General features: G+C 43.1%; 1 protein-coding gene across 4 annotated transcripts in view; it reads right to left on the bottom strand.

Annotated features, from left to right (window-relative positions):
• Positions 1-13,282, bottom strand: part of CAPRIN1 (cell cycle associated protein 1) — a 36,336-nt gene extending 23,054 nt beyond the window's left edge. Inside the window, exons 1-4 of one of the 4 annotated variants that reach the window (XM_075095023.1) lie at positions 13,068-13,282; positions 12,570-12,760; positions 3,562-3,624; positions 1,671-1,757 (exon numbers count right to left, since the gene is read on the bottom strand). In XM_075095023.1, the coding sequence (XP_074951124.1) occupies positions 1,671-1,757; positions 3,562-3,624; positions 12,570-12,758 (339 nt within the window). In that variant the 5' untranslated portion in view covers positions 12,759-12,760; positions 13,068-13,282. The remainder of the gene's footprint in view (positions 1-1,670; positions 1,758-3,561; positions 3,625-12,569; positions 12,761-13,067) is intronic. The other 3 variants (XM_075095024.1, XM_075095022.1, XM_075095021.1) reach the window with 3 other exon arrangements.
• Positions 13,283-14,379: the final 1,097 nt, after the last annotated feature.

The following is a 14,379-nucleotide window of genomic DNA, read 5'->3' as shown; positions in this document are numbered from 1 at the left end:
CACCAAAAGCTGGGGAGATAGAAAGTATCAGCAAGTTCAAAAAGGATTTGAACAAATTCTTGGACATGAGGTCCACAGACAGATACTAAAAGCAACAGGAACGCATCTATTCTCCAACATTCTCAGCCTAAAGACCACAGATGCCGTAAGGGAATGAATGACAGATAATAATCAGCCCTGTGCTCTACATCATACCTTCAACAACTGCTGTCATATTATGGTCTAAATCCATCACTGGTCTGAACTCAGAGCATGTTTCTTCCATTCCTATCCTTAATCCAACCATCCAGCACCCAAAATTCAGCTTGCTCACTTTGTAACTATAAAAAGCTTTTATCTTCTACAAAAAAAAAAATCTAACTTATGGCAGTGAATTTCTCCTTCTGAAGCATCTATGTTTCTTTTTTAAAATCAAAGACTTATCCTAAAATCAACTCTAAGAGAACTAACTCCAATCAGGAAAAACTGCAACTGAATGTGAAAGCAGAGCACCAATTTACTACTCCTGGATTCCCTTGCTTCTTTTAGCGGTCAGCTGACCAGGGAAATATTTCAGGACAAACTTGTCAGAAGAAGGAAGTTCTTCATTACCAACATTCCATAAACATACATGGAACCCTGATGCAAGAAAAGCAAAGAAAAGGCTTGGCTTAGAGGCCTATAAATTTAAAACCACACCAAACATAGAAAGCAGTTTACAGTGCGAGGATGCTGATGCCCTTCAAATTATCACATAGTCTGTTCACAAACTAAATACGCTTGTTAGACCAGTCTGCTGCACTTAACATCGACTACGCAATGAATTCTACCAATGCTGCTGCTCTTTCCGTAACTCATTTATGCTAACTCTCTTATTGCATTTAGAATCTTCCAGTCCTGTAGAATGGGTTACACTTTCAGCTGGCCCCAGAATTAATTCTTCCTTGCAACGATACCAGAGGTCTGAAGTGTGTCTTTTTGTTTGCAGCTCTTGGCACAAGAGAAATAAAGAAAAGCCGTTCATACAACTAGAGTTGTCTATTAGCTTTAGAACTTATTCTTGATTACACTGTTATTTAACACCCTTGATAAAACACCAGCCCAAAAGATTACCTGGTTTTACTATTATGCAGTTAACTTATCCTTTATGAAAATAGTATTAATCTTGTCCCACACTGCAGTTTCAGGCTGTTTTTAATTAACAAGACTGCAAGAATCTTGAAGAAGGAAGCGCAATGTTTTCCGTTGCTGAGATTTAACATCCTACGGTAATACAGGGAAATTAAAACCCTCAGCCACTTGCCAGAGAGAAGCAGGCCTGCAACATCTGTGTTCTTTTAGGAAAATGTTACTCTTGGCAGTAAGTGACTGTCTATAATGTTGCATGACAGGCGCCTTTTGCAATCACAAATTTCAACAGCTACATTTCGTCAGAAAATGACATTATTTTTGTTCTCATACATTTATGTGGTCAATCAGAAAGATCTTTTAGGAATAGCCTTCAGAAAACCTGACACCAACTAGTACACAGAGTAAAAAAAACCCAGCCAAACATACAAGAAGTGCTGAGCATTTCATCTCTGCAAATAGAGGCGACTTCTGCATCTAGTATTAGTGAAAGAGAGTTGAAAGCCTAAGTGTCCGGTATTGCAGCTAACAGCCCAACATTGCACCACTTGCTCTTTACTTACGTCTTGGCTCAGAGCCATAAAACTCCTCTGCAGTTCTTTAGCAAATTCCAGATTATTTGTCACTTCCTGGTATTTTGACACTGCATCCTAAAAAAAAAAAGAAAACACAAAAGTAAACCATCACAAATAGAACAAAAGACATACTTCCAGTAAAAAAATCCTCACATTTTTAGTTCCTCAGTGAGACACGGGTTCTCTGAATGGGACTGCCCTGACATCCCTGAATGCCTGCAACAACATTAAGCCATATTTTGATTTTCACTGGCCAAAATATTGAAAAGACTTGTGTATGTCTTTAGGGCCTCTGGTTCCTAGATAAATATGCTAAAGTATGTGCATATATATGCTTTAGCCAGTTTGACAGAAACGTTATACATAGCATAATGTTCCCTTCTCCAGAAATCTGTATTATTTGCTATTTTCTTAAATCTAATATTCTGTTTTACACCAAAGCAAACCGAACTCCTTAACCCACTTGGCAGTACTGAGAAATTACAGAGAGTCAACTCGGGGAAAAAAAAAATGGCCGAGACATTTACACTCCTGCTGTGACAAAATTAATAATGGGTATGCTCTTCGTAAGAACAACTGAGCCAAAAAGGTATGGTCCTACTTTCTTTGAAAAGGAAGGAACATGAACAGTGTTTTTAAAATTTTTTTTTCTTAATGATTTCCATTTGTAATATAGCTAACTAAGAAACTTACTCATTTACACATATTTTACATCTTACACATACACATTAGGTGATTTACAAAATTCATCATTCTTAGCCAATTTGTAGAAGCAGAAGACGTAAGTAAAAGTAACAAATGCTTTCTGTATTTATCCAGCCAAAATAGATTTTATCTTTATGAAGTGTGGTAGCCAGGCTGTGGTCTTCATAAAACTTAATTCATGAGCTTCCCTCCTTGATCTGAAATTTCAGTTATCTTCCCTGCTCAAACAGAAAACTTCTCATGGTTTATTTTCACAATACTCCATTAAAAAACTAAAAATATGCAGATCAATGATATTTCAGTTTTCAGTTGGCACAGAACCAAAGTGAAGCCTAGACAGATGAGAAGATCACATGGACCAAGGGAAGCAGCTAAGCCTTTTAGTTGTTAACAGCTGCAAGAGTTGCAGAGTTAATTTTATTTTTTTCCTTCCCTCTTCTCAATGTTAAAAATAATCAACAAAATATTGTTGATTACTGAGCACCTGGTAATCTCTAAGTATCAATATGCCTGTTTGCATCTACAACTGCATTTAATTTGATACTTGCTATTTATTACAACTGGAAAACTGCTGTTGAGTCAAGCTCTACATCAACCTACTTCAAGAACCAGCCCAAACAAGGAGAAGCAGCATACATCCAGTAAGGCTAGCTTATCCAGAGCTTAGCTTATTTAGAGACTTAGCTAGTCACAGCTGCGATATACACATGGACATTGCTTATTTTCAGAGCCCTTCAGAACTTGGTTTAAGCTACAACTCTAACTAGACCGCACAATATTTACAAGCTACCAAGTGGCTAAGCTCCTTAAGTTGTCCCTGGGCACGTTTTATGCAAAGAAAAGGATGATGTCCAGAGAACCTCAAAGGTGTCGTTTAGCTCTTTCAACAGTCCTAGGTTATAACGTATACCAATTTTCACCACAGCTTCTTTACAACCTAACCTCAAAAGTGCAAAGCATTACAACACGTTCCTCTACCTATCCTTTCAGTTTCTGATGAACAGAAAAATGGAGATGGTCCAGCCAATAAAAAACTGAGGCCAAGTCAGAACTCAGAAGAATCTATCTTTTAATAAGGGGAAAGGGGAAGTGAAATTCATCTCTTCCTTTCCCCCCCAAGATCACAAAACAATTTAACAGAGATCTGGTTAGTAATTTTTTTTTTTCTTTTTACCAGTTGATCTTGATTCAGGCGTTCTCCCTTGTTCATTCGTTCCTGGTAATCATCAAGTTTGCTCTGAAAAGAAAGAAAAATGCTGTCATGAGGAGCCAAAATCAGGTTACTGCTTTTTTCTGCTTGTGCTAACAAAATTAGGTGCTGTAACACTGCAGTAAACACAGATCATTAACACATTACACAAGTATGCCACTGTTACGCAGAAATAGTACCAAAGAAAACTTTATCTTCTGGGTTAAAAAAATGTAAATACTTCCCGAGAGATAAATATTTTGATGTTCTTTGGCTATCACAATACATCTTCACAACTAGTCTTAATTTCTGAGGAAACACACGTTCCTCCTAATGGGGAGAGCACTCTCAATGCGCATTTCCTTCAGTCCAAAGAAGAGCTCAACTCAGTTCTGCATCAGAGCTTATTACCACTGTATCACTACAGTACCAGAAACATGACTGCAAAAAAACCCACTGTCAATGCTAATAAGATTTAGAGTGGTAATTCTTTGTACTTGCATCAGTTAAGGTAGTTTTACAGAATGTAAAACAGTTTCTAATCCTTTGTGCGAGAATGCCCACCAACACAATTCATATTAATAGCTCTAAAATATTTTTGTTCAAGAGCATTAAGATTTCTTTTTCATGGGAAGAAACTGAAAAAGGAATCATTAGGTTATTTTTCAGCAGGATCAGTTCTCTAATCTGCCTAAATACAAAACCATGGAAAACACTGACATTAGCAGGTAAAACTTATATATGCTGGAAATGACAAAAAACCTAAAGGTTAAGTAGAAAGTTTCTTAGAAAGGAAGCAATGTCTGTAAGAATAACATCATTATTAAGCTCTAAGTTTTCACCATTTCTGTGTTATCATATATGCTTGTACTTATGGCACTTGTCTTGGTCTTATTAAAAGAAAGCCATTAAAATGAATCCTTAACAATTATCTTCCCAATCTAGAATAGCAACAACATGAGAAGGAAAGCCAACAGAAACACTTCATTTTGAATGTAAAATTATTAAAACCCTGATGCAACCACTGTTTCAGAATTTATACTTGCCAGAGTGACAGTTTTTTTGGTGGTAGTGGTCTTCCGTTTTTTCACTAATTTTGCTGCAGGCCATTTCAGTTAAAATAGTTCACTCAAGTTTTTCTAGCTAATTCAACTTCTATGCTCAACCTCCAGCCCTCTGGAAACATCAAACATGAAACATTCTAACGAGAAAGTTCTTCTTACACAGTACTGGATGCCTAGCATCACTTACTGAAACACAGAGCCACCCTTATGAGACTTGGTCCTTTTGACGTCACCTAGTGCCAACAGTTTATTTCTTTGGAAATCCTATAGGTTAGATTTAACACTGAAATACTACATCTTCCAATGCATCAGACCCAGTAATGCCCTAGGCAAAATCAAAGAAAAACTTCCTGAGCTCCAAAAATATATCACTGGGAATTTCATGCTGGGGACAGACGCTAGCAGAGTAATAGCTGTCAAATGCAGCAGCCACAGTTGGTAATCTATCAGAAGAAATAGCCCTGAAAAGCTTTTGGCATATTAGAAATCTACCATAACAGGAAGCAAAGTCATTTTACTCCTATACATACTACTTTCAGAATAGACAATGACATGGTTGGACAATTACAAAAGTAGTTTTTATGATTTAAGAGATTGTAGCTGAGCTGTGGAGTCAAAATGGAGGGTAAAGAGCTCAAACATTACAATGCCCCAGTGAAAAGCCAGCCAGGTTGACCGACACCTCTGCTGCTTAAGGTAGCTTAAATCCTACAACAAACTGGCTTTGCAAAGAAATTTTTAAAAGTTCCTGCTTGCTCGAGCCACTTACTCCCGTGCTGCAGATTCACAATGCCCTTGGTCGCACTGATGCAATTGTTTGTGAGGCTGCACAGTAAAACGACTGAGCCAGTTTAAATATGAGCCAAAGCCAGTTTAAACAGTGTCTACAAAAATGGATTAAAGAACCCCTAATTTCTGTGATGCAGTTCCCAACACAAACCCATAAACAACAACAGTAAAACAAACAGGACAGAACATCAAATTCTAGGAGAACACTACTTAGATCAACTTTGTTGAAGAAAACATACAGTGCAGAATTATGCTGCAAACACTCACATAATCCATTTTGGTGGCTAAGGGCATATGGGAGGGAAGAGACAAAAATACCCTAACTACCTGCAATCGTTTCTGCCTCATTTTTCCATGCAGCCTTACTTCAGCACGGTTGGCATCTCCAGATTAAGCATATTGCAAGAACATATTCAAAGAGTCCATAAGTTTTTCTTCAGTGGTCAAATATTCTTAAGGTGTTATGTGAATGCTTTGTTCATTTCCATTCAGCAATGTTTCAACTAAAAAACAACGGGTAATATGTCTGTTTCTAACCATTAGAAGTTACTTCTCTTCACTTTTCCGCCTTAAAAACACCCATATCAGAGAGGTAAAAGCAAAACAAGGAAAGCCCTTTCAGCTGCAAGGCAGAGGACAAGCAAATGTGTATTTAGTTACATGTTATCACCAAGATTTCAAATGCCAAGTAAGCTTTTTTCTTTCATCCCAAAACATAAAAATCATCCTGAACTGTGAAATCCAAATGCTGCATTACACAAAAATATTAAGGAAGCAAAATGCTTTCTTTTTAATCTGTACTGTCAACTAACAGCAACCTAAGAGCAGCATTAGTGCTGTAAAATAACTGCAGTAAAATTCCTGCTTAGCAACCTACTGCAGTGTCTGCAAGAAGTAAAGATTTTGTTAATTTTACCCCGCCTTACACCACTTGAGCCTCACTCACCATGGATATACATCTTTAAGTTTAAAAGCTAAACCAGTAGGAAGAAAAAAAAAAATCAAGCGGCAAAGCGAGCACATAAATTGTCTCTTAAACAGCTCATGAGTCAGCAGACCCCAGTTCTGCAGATACCAAGCTTTCTTGCCACTAAGATACCCAAAGTATTCTGGAGCTCCCTAGGAGAAAAGCACTACATACAGGCTACCGGGGGCACAGGGGGAAGGTGGTGGTGTTCATTGCTGAAGTATGCCCTGGATTTTATTTTAACAGGAAGCCAAGATTGAGTTACTTCATTATGGTAACAGATACCTTTCCCACACTGAAGTTCTCATTACCTTCTCTGAATTGCCTCAAAAATATCATCCTAAAGTATACAAAAAACACCAGTTACGTGACATTAGCTTAAAAAATAATACTGGTTTTAAAAATGCATGACCACTCAGCTGTGCTGTTACAGTGATTTACAGTGCTATGCTATAAACTGGATCACTGGAATGATCTGATTAAAAATAACCCTTAAAAAAGGGGGCCAGGAGCAGGAGGGTGGTGCTATATTTAACCAGATAGTTCCAATGGTATGGTTTATACCACTTAGAGCAGCAGAAGTGTATATGACAAGCTGCAAGGTGGAAGGGGAGAAGGTAACCTCTTCAACCAGCTGAAGTAAACATTTTGTAACGCACATTTCACTGTAAGCAAAGAAAGGATGGAGGGAACTACTCTAAGTCTGTTTTCTGAGATATCTAAAAAACTGAATGTATTTTTTAACAGCATTAAGCAATTAAGATAAGCCAAAATTTAAAATAGCTGCTTTATACATTTCCCACTGAAGCAAAAGAAGAGCCAAGCTATGCAACAGAAGTTTATTAACTTGTTTTACATTTGTACATTGTCATTTATTTGCCCTCCACCATCACCTCCCCACTCATTCATCAGTTTTGCTGGTCAGCAAACACTGCCTGGAAATGACTAAAAAATCCAGTCTTCCTATTTCCTTAGGAAAATAGGCAGAAAAAGATCAAAAAGGTAAGACACAAACTGTATCAGGAATGAAACACGGAAGTTCAAAACCTCTCAAAAAACCCCACAGTCCTCATGTTCACTATCTGGGTACGCTTCTTATTATACACACACACACACACCCCCACACCCCCAACAGAAGTCCCAGGAAGCTGTTTCAGTTCTGAGTTATAACCAAGATGTAATGAAACATTAACATCAATACTCCAGAACACAAAATACCGACAGGTCTTCTGTTTAAACAGAATTAATTTTTGGAATAACAGTTGTAAACATTCTTGTCAGTTTTTCCCCAAAAGTCTGTCAATTTTGACAATTTCGAAAAAGATATTGGTATTGGTTTTTAAGCAAGTGACAAACCAATTCTGAGACTGCAGTCTGATGACCAGCTTACCCCAGAGGACACTGACCACAAAAGGGGTATTCTGCTCACCACATGTCCTTGACCCTTCCACACACACCACCAAGGACAGCCCATGGCCACACTGACAGCTGAGTCAGGAGCCTTATCCAACCAAATACGTCAGAGACACGAGAAAGGCTAGGGGCAGGACCCACTCCTTCCCAAAGAAATGCAGAACTGATAGATACATACAATCTTCAAAATGTAAACCCTTTAAACTCAAAGAATTTGACTACAGAGAGAAAGAAACCGCTTCTGCGGTAAAACCTGAACTAAGTTAAGCCACAAAGTGAAACTCCTAGAAGTTCTGGTGGCTGCATACAGTTAAAACAGAGCAAGCTGAAACCAGAAAGTACCAACCACCAAATAATTTCAGACAAACCTACTTGGGTTTTAAGAGAAGCTTGGTTATCCAAAATCGCTATCAAAAGAGGTTTCAAAGAAAGATTCAGGCTTCCAGTATACAGTTTTGAACAAATTTTACTTTTTTTTTGTTTCAGAATCACATTTAATCTCCAAATTTGAAACCAAGCTTTGCAATGAGAGCTTCTGGAGAGACACTCACAAGCCTTGAACATCCAAGTGGCCCAAATAACGGTGCAAAAGCACTTAAGAGTGCTGCTACTGATGGGCAACTTGAAGCGTAGCGCTTCCCTGCTATCGTTAGCTGCACCTACAAGAAAAGACGACCAATCTCGGCTTTTACTATAGGTTCGTAACTGTTTCCTCTGGGAAATCCAACATTTTATTGAACCAAGTCAGATCAACTTGAAATACCCATCTACTGTTCCAGTGAAAATTCTTGTGCAATATTGACAGAGGCATCTTTAAAGGACTCATTTTTCAACCCAGTCAGGATGATGCTTATTTGGAAACCCAGAGACAGGCTGATAAAGCAACTGCATCTTAAGGTAGCAGCTACAGTTAAAACATGCCATTTTTTTAACTGTATACACCAAGCTCATGTCATGTCAAGTAGTTTAAGCTAACATAGTTACTTCATATTTACAGTTGCCCAAGAATAATAATCTTTGTGATCGCCTGCCGATACCTTAAACCATGTGTTCGCAAATGAGGTTTTGTCCCTCTTACAGATCATTTGGTTTTGGAAACCACTTTTACACAGCTTATGCTATATTACACAAGCTGAAAGCAAAAGTAACTTTGTTTCTTTCACTTGTCATTGTATCAAGACACAAGCTTGATCTCAGCTTAATTTTGCAAGGTTTTTCCCTCTAGGAAACAAAAAGCAGGAAAGGCAGGGAGAATAATAAAAATCAGGTCTTACTGAAGTATTTTCTCCTAGGGAAGTGGGAGAGCTAGTAGGATTCTAACCTCTAACAAAAACGTACAGTTCATGAAACTTTTACATTAAGTAAGTAAGTACATTAAGCTTGTCAGCATACACTAAAGCTTCGTGTCTTGTAGAGAAAATGCCCCTTCGATTACCCCCTCCCATGCACACACAAATATCCAGTCATCTAAGAACAGAGGAAGGAAACAGGATAGCATTCCTATCATTTCCAAATATAAAGAGAGAACAGATGTTTTCAGGCCATGGTTTCCCATACATTTATGAACAGCAGTTCAGTTTATCCCAGTCCCTGTTAACACAAGCAATACTCATTCTTTCAAATAATGAGGTCACTTTTAGGAAGACAAAACTGAAGCACAATGAATAATCTAGTATTTCGCGTTTATACAGAAACAGTCAAAATAGTACACAACTAAGTTAGAAATACTATGATTTGAAATTGTGTACTGTATTTTCATGGTCACATTTTATCCTCAGAGTTTAGAAGGAAATGTGACAGTAAACAATTTACTTCAACATTCCTATTCTTCATGAAGAGTGACCTTTCCTCAACCAAAAGCTGCACATACCATTTAAAAGCTAAGACGGTACCTCTTACAGAGCAGTTATTTTTCATCCTTCAAAAGCATGTGTCTAAGTCAAGTATATTTCATATTCGTTCTCACATACAAAGCTCTCAGAATCATCTCTACTGGCCTTCGTTATCAGCTGCTGACAAAGAAAGGATTAAATGGTCAACTAAGTAGAAGTTTTCAGTGAGATTTACCTATTTTTCACTCACTCATGTCTCCATACTTTCTGGATGGTTAAAAAAAAAATCTAATTGAAAGACTCAAAATAAAGAAAAATCAATTAATTTGTGTACTTAAGTAAACTTCAAAAGTAACAAAAATACTGATGCCTGTGTGTACAATAAGCTTTGCTGTCAGGACCCTAAGCACACAATGTTCTCTTCATTAAAGAATGCTGATTTACTACAGAGCTGTTGATTCCCCACCAAGGGAGAGGCTCAAGCCCACAAATCAGTAACTGTGCTCTAACACACCAAGAACAATATCTCAAGTTATATACTGTTTATATGAGAGTCCTACTTCAGTAAGTTTCAGAACTTCTTCAGCCTGTTAAGACTTACAGAGATCTTTGAACTTTAATTCAATCGGTGTGAGAGCACACCTAGCTTTCCTTTTTTCAAGAAAAGCCTTTTCTTTAACTCCACACTGCCTAGCACCTAGTACCCCAAAAAGAGCTGCTCTAAGTAATTTTAGCGGCAGATCTTTCAACAGAAGCCGTTTCCAGAAAAAAAGAGACTTCGTCCCCTGTATTCACATGCTATGACATCATAGTTATAAAAAGTTGCAACAGCAGCCACAGAGACACAAAAAACCCCCCAAAACCAAAACACTAAGGTCCTCAAGAGACCAGTATCACCGATTTTCACTCTCTTCAGCTGGAATAATAGCCTCCCATACAGCCTCATTTAAGATACTATGAAAGTTGACCAAAAGTCCATTCACATAGAATGGAATGGCTAAGCCAAGTGTAAATTAGGTGTAAATTACTTAGTTTTAAAGGTAAATGAAAATGCTACTAAAAAGGAAAACTGACCCACACACCACTAAGAGTGGGCTTCTCCTCTTTATTACTTCAAACTGCAGACTAGATCAGCAGAATGTTCACCTAATTTTAGTTTTTAAAATACTCATTTGGAACATCACAGAAAAATATTTTTAGAGGATTTCTCTGTACGTTACAACAACTGTTTCAAACCATTCTATTTTGTTGAAACCACTGGAGGCGTACAGAAAGATCTGCGTTCTTTCTCGAGGACCAGTGTTCTTATGTGCACCCACATTCATATGTATTAATTACAGATTTAAGACAGATATCTTGTCCTATCTGTACACAAGAGCATTCGGACAAGGATCAAAAAAAGATCCGCTGATTCTAAAACCTATCTAAAAGCTCCCAGTTTGCTCCTTTTTGTTGCTTTGTTTTTGAAAAACAGGAAAATTCAACACCCATTTTAAGTGGGAAACCACACTTTGCACGTATTTACAGGCAAAGCACAGCTTGTTTCATTTGCAACTCACCTGTACAGACTAATTTACTGCTAGTACTTTCACCTTCCACAAATATAGACTACTATACTACGATCTTAAGTGCTGGTTAGAAATTAATAGGAGAGTAATTGTGCTTATTTACTTTTAAGAGCAAAACCAGATTTTAGCTTCAATACAGACATAAAATTATTTTTTAGTATTCCCTAATTTTAGCTTGGTAATGTAGTGTTTTGAAGCAAGTCTTTAGGCCACACGTAGGTCAGTATTTTTCTGATGGATGCCTCACGCTCTGCAGGTTGCAAAGCCCTCTGAAGCTCATTTAATCTAGCAACACTGAGCACCGAGTGGGTGCCACAAACCATAAGTAACCACGACACCCTTTTTTCTCTTCTGTCACAACCCGACCATTCAAGGACCATGGATTTAGTAGCTGCTATTTCTAAAAATAACTCCTTAAAGGCCGCTTCCAGCTGACCTAAGACTCCCAAAGGGGTGAGCGATGAAAAACGAGAGATGAAAAATCCCTGGGTGGGGTGGCCGGCGGCCCCCGGCTTTGTGCAGCCGAGCAGCACAATGCAGTTCCGTGGGAGAGGCTGGGGCTGCCTCCGCCGCCGCCATGTTAGCTCCGGCTTCCATGTGCCCGGGCTCTGAGGGGAGCCCGCCACGCCGCAGTCTCTGCCCGCAGCTCGCCTCTCCGGGGCGGGGAAGGGGGGAGCGCTCCCGCGGCGGCAGCCGGGGGCAAGAAGGGACGAGGTGGTGGCGGGGAAAGGAGGGAAACGGGCGGCCGTTCCCAGCGGGAAGGCTGGGCAAGGCCCCGCCGAGGGAAACAAAAGGCGGAAGGGAGGGGGAAGGGAGCCGCGCCGCCGCGGGGGTCTGGCCGGCAGCGAGGGGGGTGTCCGCGGCGGGGCTGGAGGGGGGCGGCGGCCGCGACCCCTCCGCTGCCACACGCGGGGGGGGCACACGAGGCCGGCTGGCTCCGGGGGGCGATACGGGGCGGCGGGAGGGGGCGGCCGGCAGAAGGGGGCCGGGGGACCCCCGAAAGGGTAAGGGGGAAAGGCCGGGAAAGAGGCGCTCGCCCTTCTGGAACCTTCCAGCGGGCGGCCCCTGGGGGCGACGGCGGGAACAACCCGCGCAGGCCGCGGGTTCCCTCGGCCAGGGAGCAGCAGGGCACGGCTCAGGAGGACCGGCCGCCGCCTGGCCGGCACAAGGCAGAGGAAGGGAAATAGAATGGGGCGGCTCAACCTCCCTTCGGCCGGAGCCAGGCTCGCCAGAAAGCGGGGCCCTGCCGGGGTGAGGGGCGGGGGGCGACCGCGGGCGACCCTGGGGGCAGGGGAGCGGGGTTGGGCGCTCAGCCCGCGGCCGGGGGGGGGGGGGAGGGGATGGACACACAGGAGAGCACCTTTTTCTTCTCCAGGTTGCGCAGTTTTTTGTCGATCACTCCCAGGATCTGCTTCATGGCCTCGGTTTGCACCGAGGTGATGCTGCCGCCCGATGCTTGCGGGGCGGCCGCCGCTGCCGGGGCAGCCTCGCCGCCCGGGCCCGCCTTCCCGCTGTTGCTCGCCATAGTGCTGTTGGTAGCCGAGGGCATCTCTGTGTGAGAGAGAGAGAGACAGACAGGAGAGAGCGAGGGCGCGTTACGGGGGAGCGGGCCGCCGGACACGCGGGAGGGCGGGCGGGCGCGCGCGCATGCGGCCGCTTCCCCACGCCCAGGCCGCGCGCGCGCGCCCGCCCAGCCGCACCTGCCGGCGCGCGCCCAACTCAACGAATGGACTCGAGGCGGGCGCGCGCGGCGGGCCGTCCACGTGACCGGTCTGCCTCGCGCCGCTCCACCGGAGCCAACGGTCGTTCCCCACCTCCCCCCGCGCCGGTGTCCGGAGGGTCTCGCCACCCGCCTCACCCTGCGCGTGAGTCACCCGGGGGAATAACGGGGGCGGGGGGTGGAAACTCAGTGCGCCGCGCTCTCGCTCTAGGAATGGCCGCCTCAGCCGCCTCCGGCCCCACCGCTCTTGCGACCGCCGCACCGCGCTACGCGGGGAGAGAGCGGGGCCGCGCACGCCAGCGCGTAAGGCAAGGGCGGCGCGGGAGCGAGCGGCGCGGGGTCCTCGCCGCTCCGGAGTGCCCGCGGAGAACGCCTGAACCCGCTCGGCCTTAGCCGGGTGGAGGAGGCGCTTCCCAGCAGCGGCGCCCTCGATTCGGTTTTGGCGGGTCCTTCAGGCGCGCGGCGGGCGCCTAAGCGGCAGACACAATAGGCAGGCGGGGCGGCGTGCCCTGGGGACTCGTTCGGTGGCGGTGGCTGTGGCTGTTCCTCAGTGCCCGCCTCCCCGAGCCGGGACCCGCTGTGAGAGGGTGGGACTGGACCCCCCCCCCCCTCCTCCCCGGGCTGTGCCGCCTGTGGAACAACCGGCGGCGTTGGGCAGCTTGCGTCCCCCCGCCCGCCGTGAGGGCGCTGCCGGGCCCGGCCCAGCTGAGGCGATGGCTCTGAGGTGGCGGGGTGTCTGCCCCGAGTGGCGCCCGCCTTCCCGGGAGGGACGCTGTTCCCGGCCTTTAATTCCAAAACACGTTGTCTGCATATTCATGCCTTTAAGGCACGTCCCTAAAGCTGTGGGAGGGCTCCGGAGAGCGGCGTGCCACAGGTGTAACTGGGTTTTAATAACCTTATTTTAGTCACTGGAAACAGTTGCCTCATTTGTCTCTCATATGGGTATTTGCGTTAGACGTACCTGCATCTCTCTCCAAACACCATCCCTGAACGCTACATTATACGCTTGATTCTAGTTTTACATGTCTCTGTGACCCAAAGCTGCACCATGTCTCGCTAGCACTTGCTGAACCTTTACTTCTATGCTGACAATAATTATTCAATATTAATTCAAAGACATTATACAGAAATAGCATCGGGTTTTCTGTGAAATAAAGGCAATTTTTGAATGAATGCTATGCTTTCTTAGTGACGTACAGCTTGAAAATCAAACACCACTGCCTTCAGCATGCTGGGGAGCTAAATAACACTGGAAAGCGTTTTAGTATTTATTCACTTGTCTTCCTGGAATTAATGGGTGGAAGACTGGAAATATGAGGCCCTGAAAATGCAGTTCCTAGTAACTGCAAATCTGACATGGAGTTTTTTATTTTAATGCCAGTTTAAGTTCATATTTGTACCATTGTTTTTTAAAGCTGATTTTTCCTTTGATCTGTTTAGTCACGGATCC

The sequence above is a fragment of the Phalacrocorax aristotelis genome, chromosome 5 (assembly GCF_949628215.1).
Source record: "Phalacrocorax aristotelis chromosome 5, bGulAri2.1, whole genome shotgun sequence".
Taxonomy (NCBI): Eukaryota; Metazoa; Chordata; class Aves; order Suliformes; family Phalacrocoracidae; genus Phalacrocorax; species Phalacrocorax aristotelis.
Note: the sequence above shows the minus strand (reverse complement) of the source record. Positions and strands in the feature narration are given on the sequence as shown.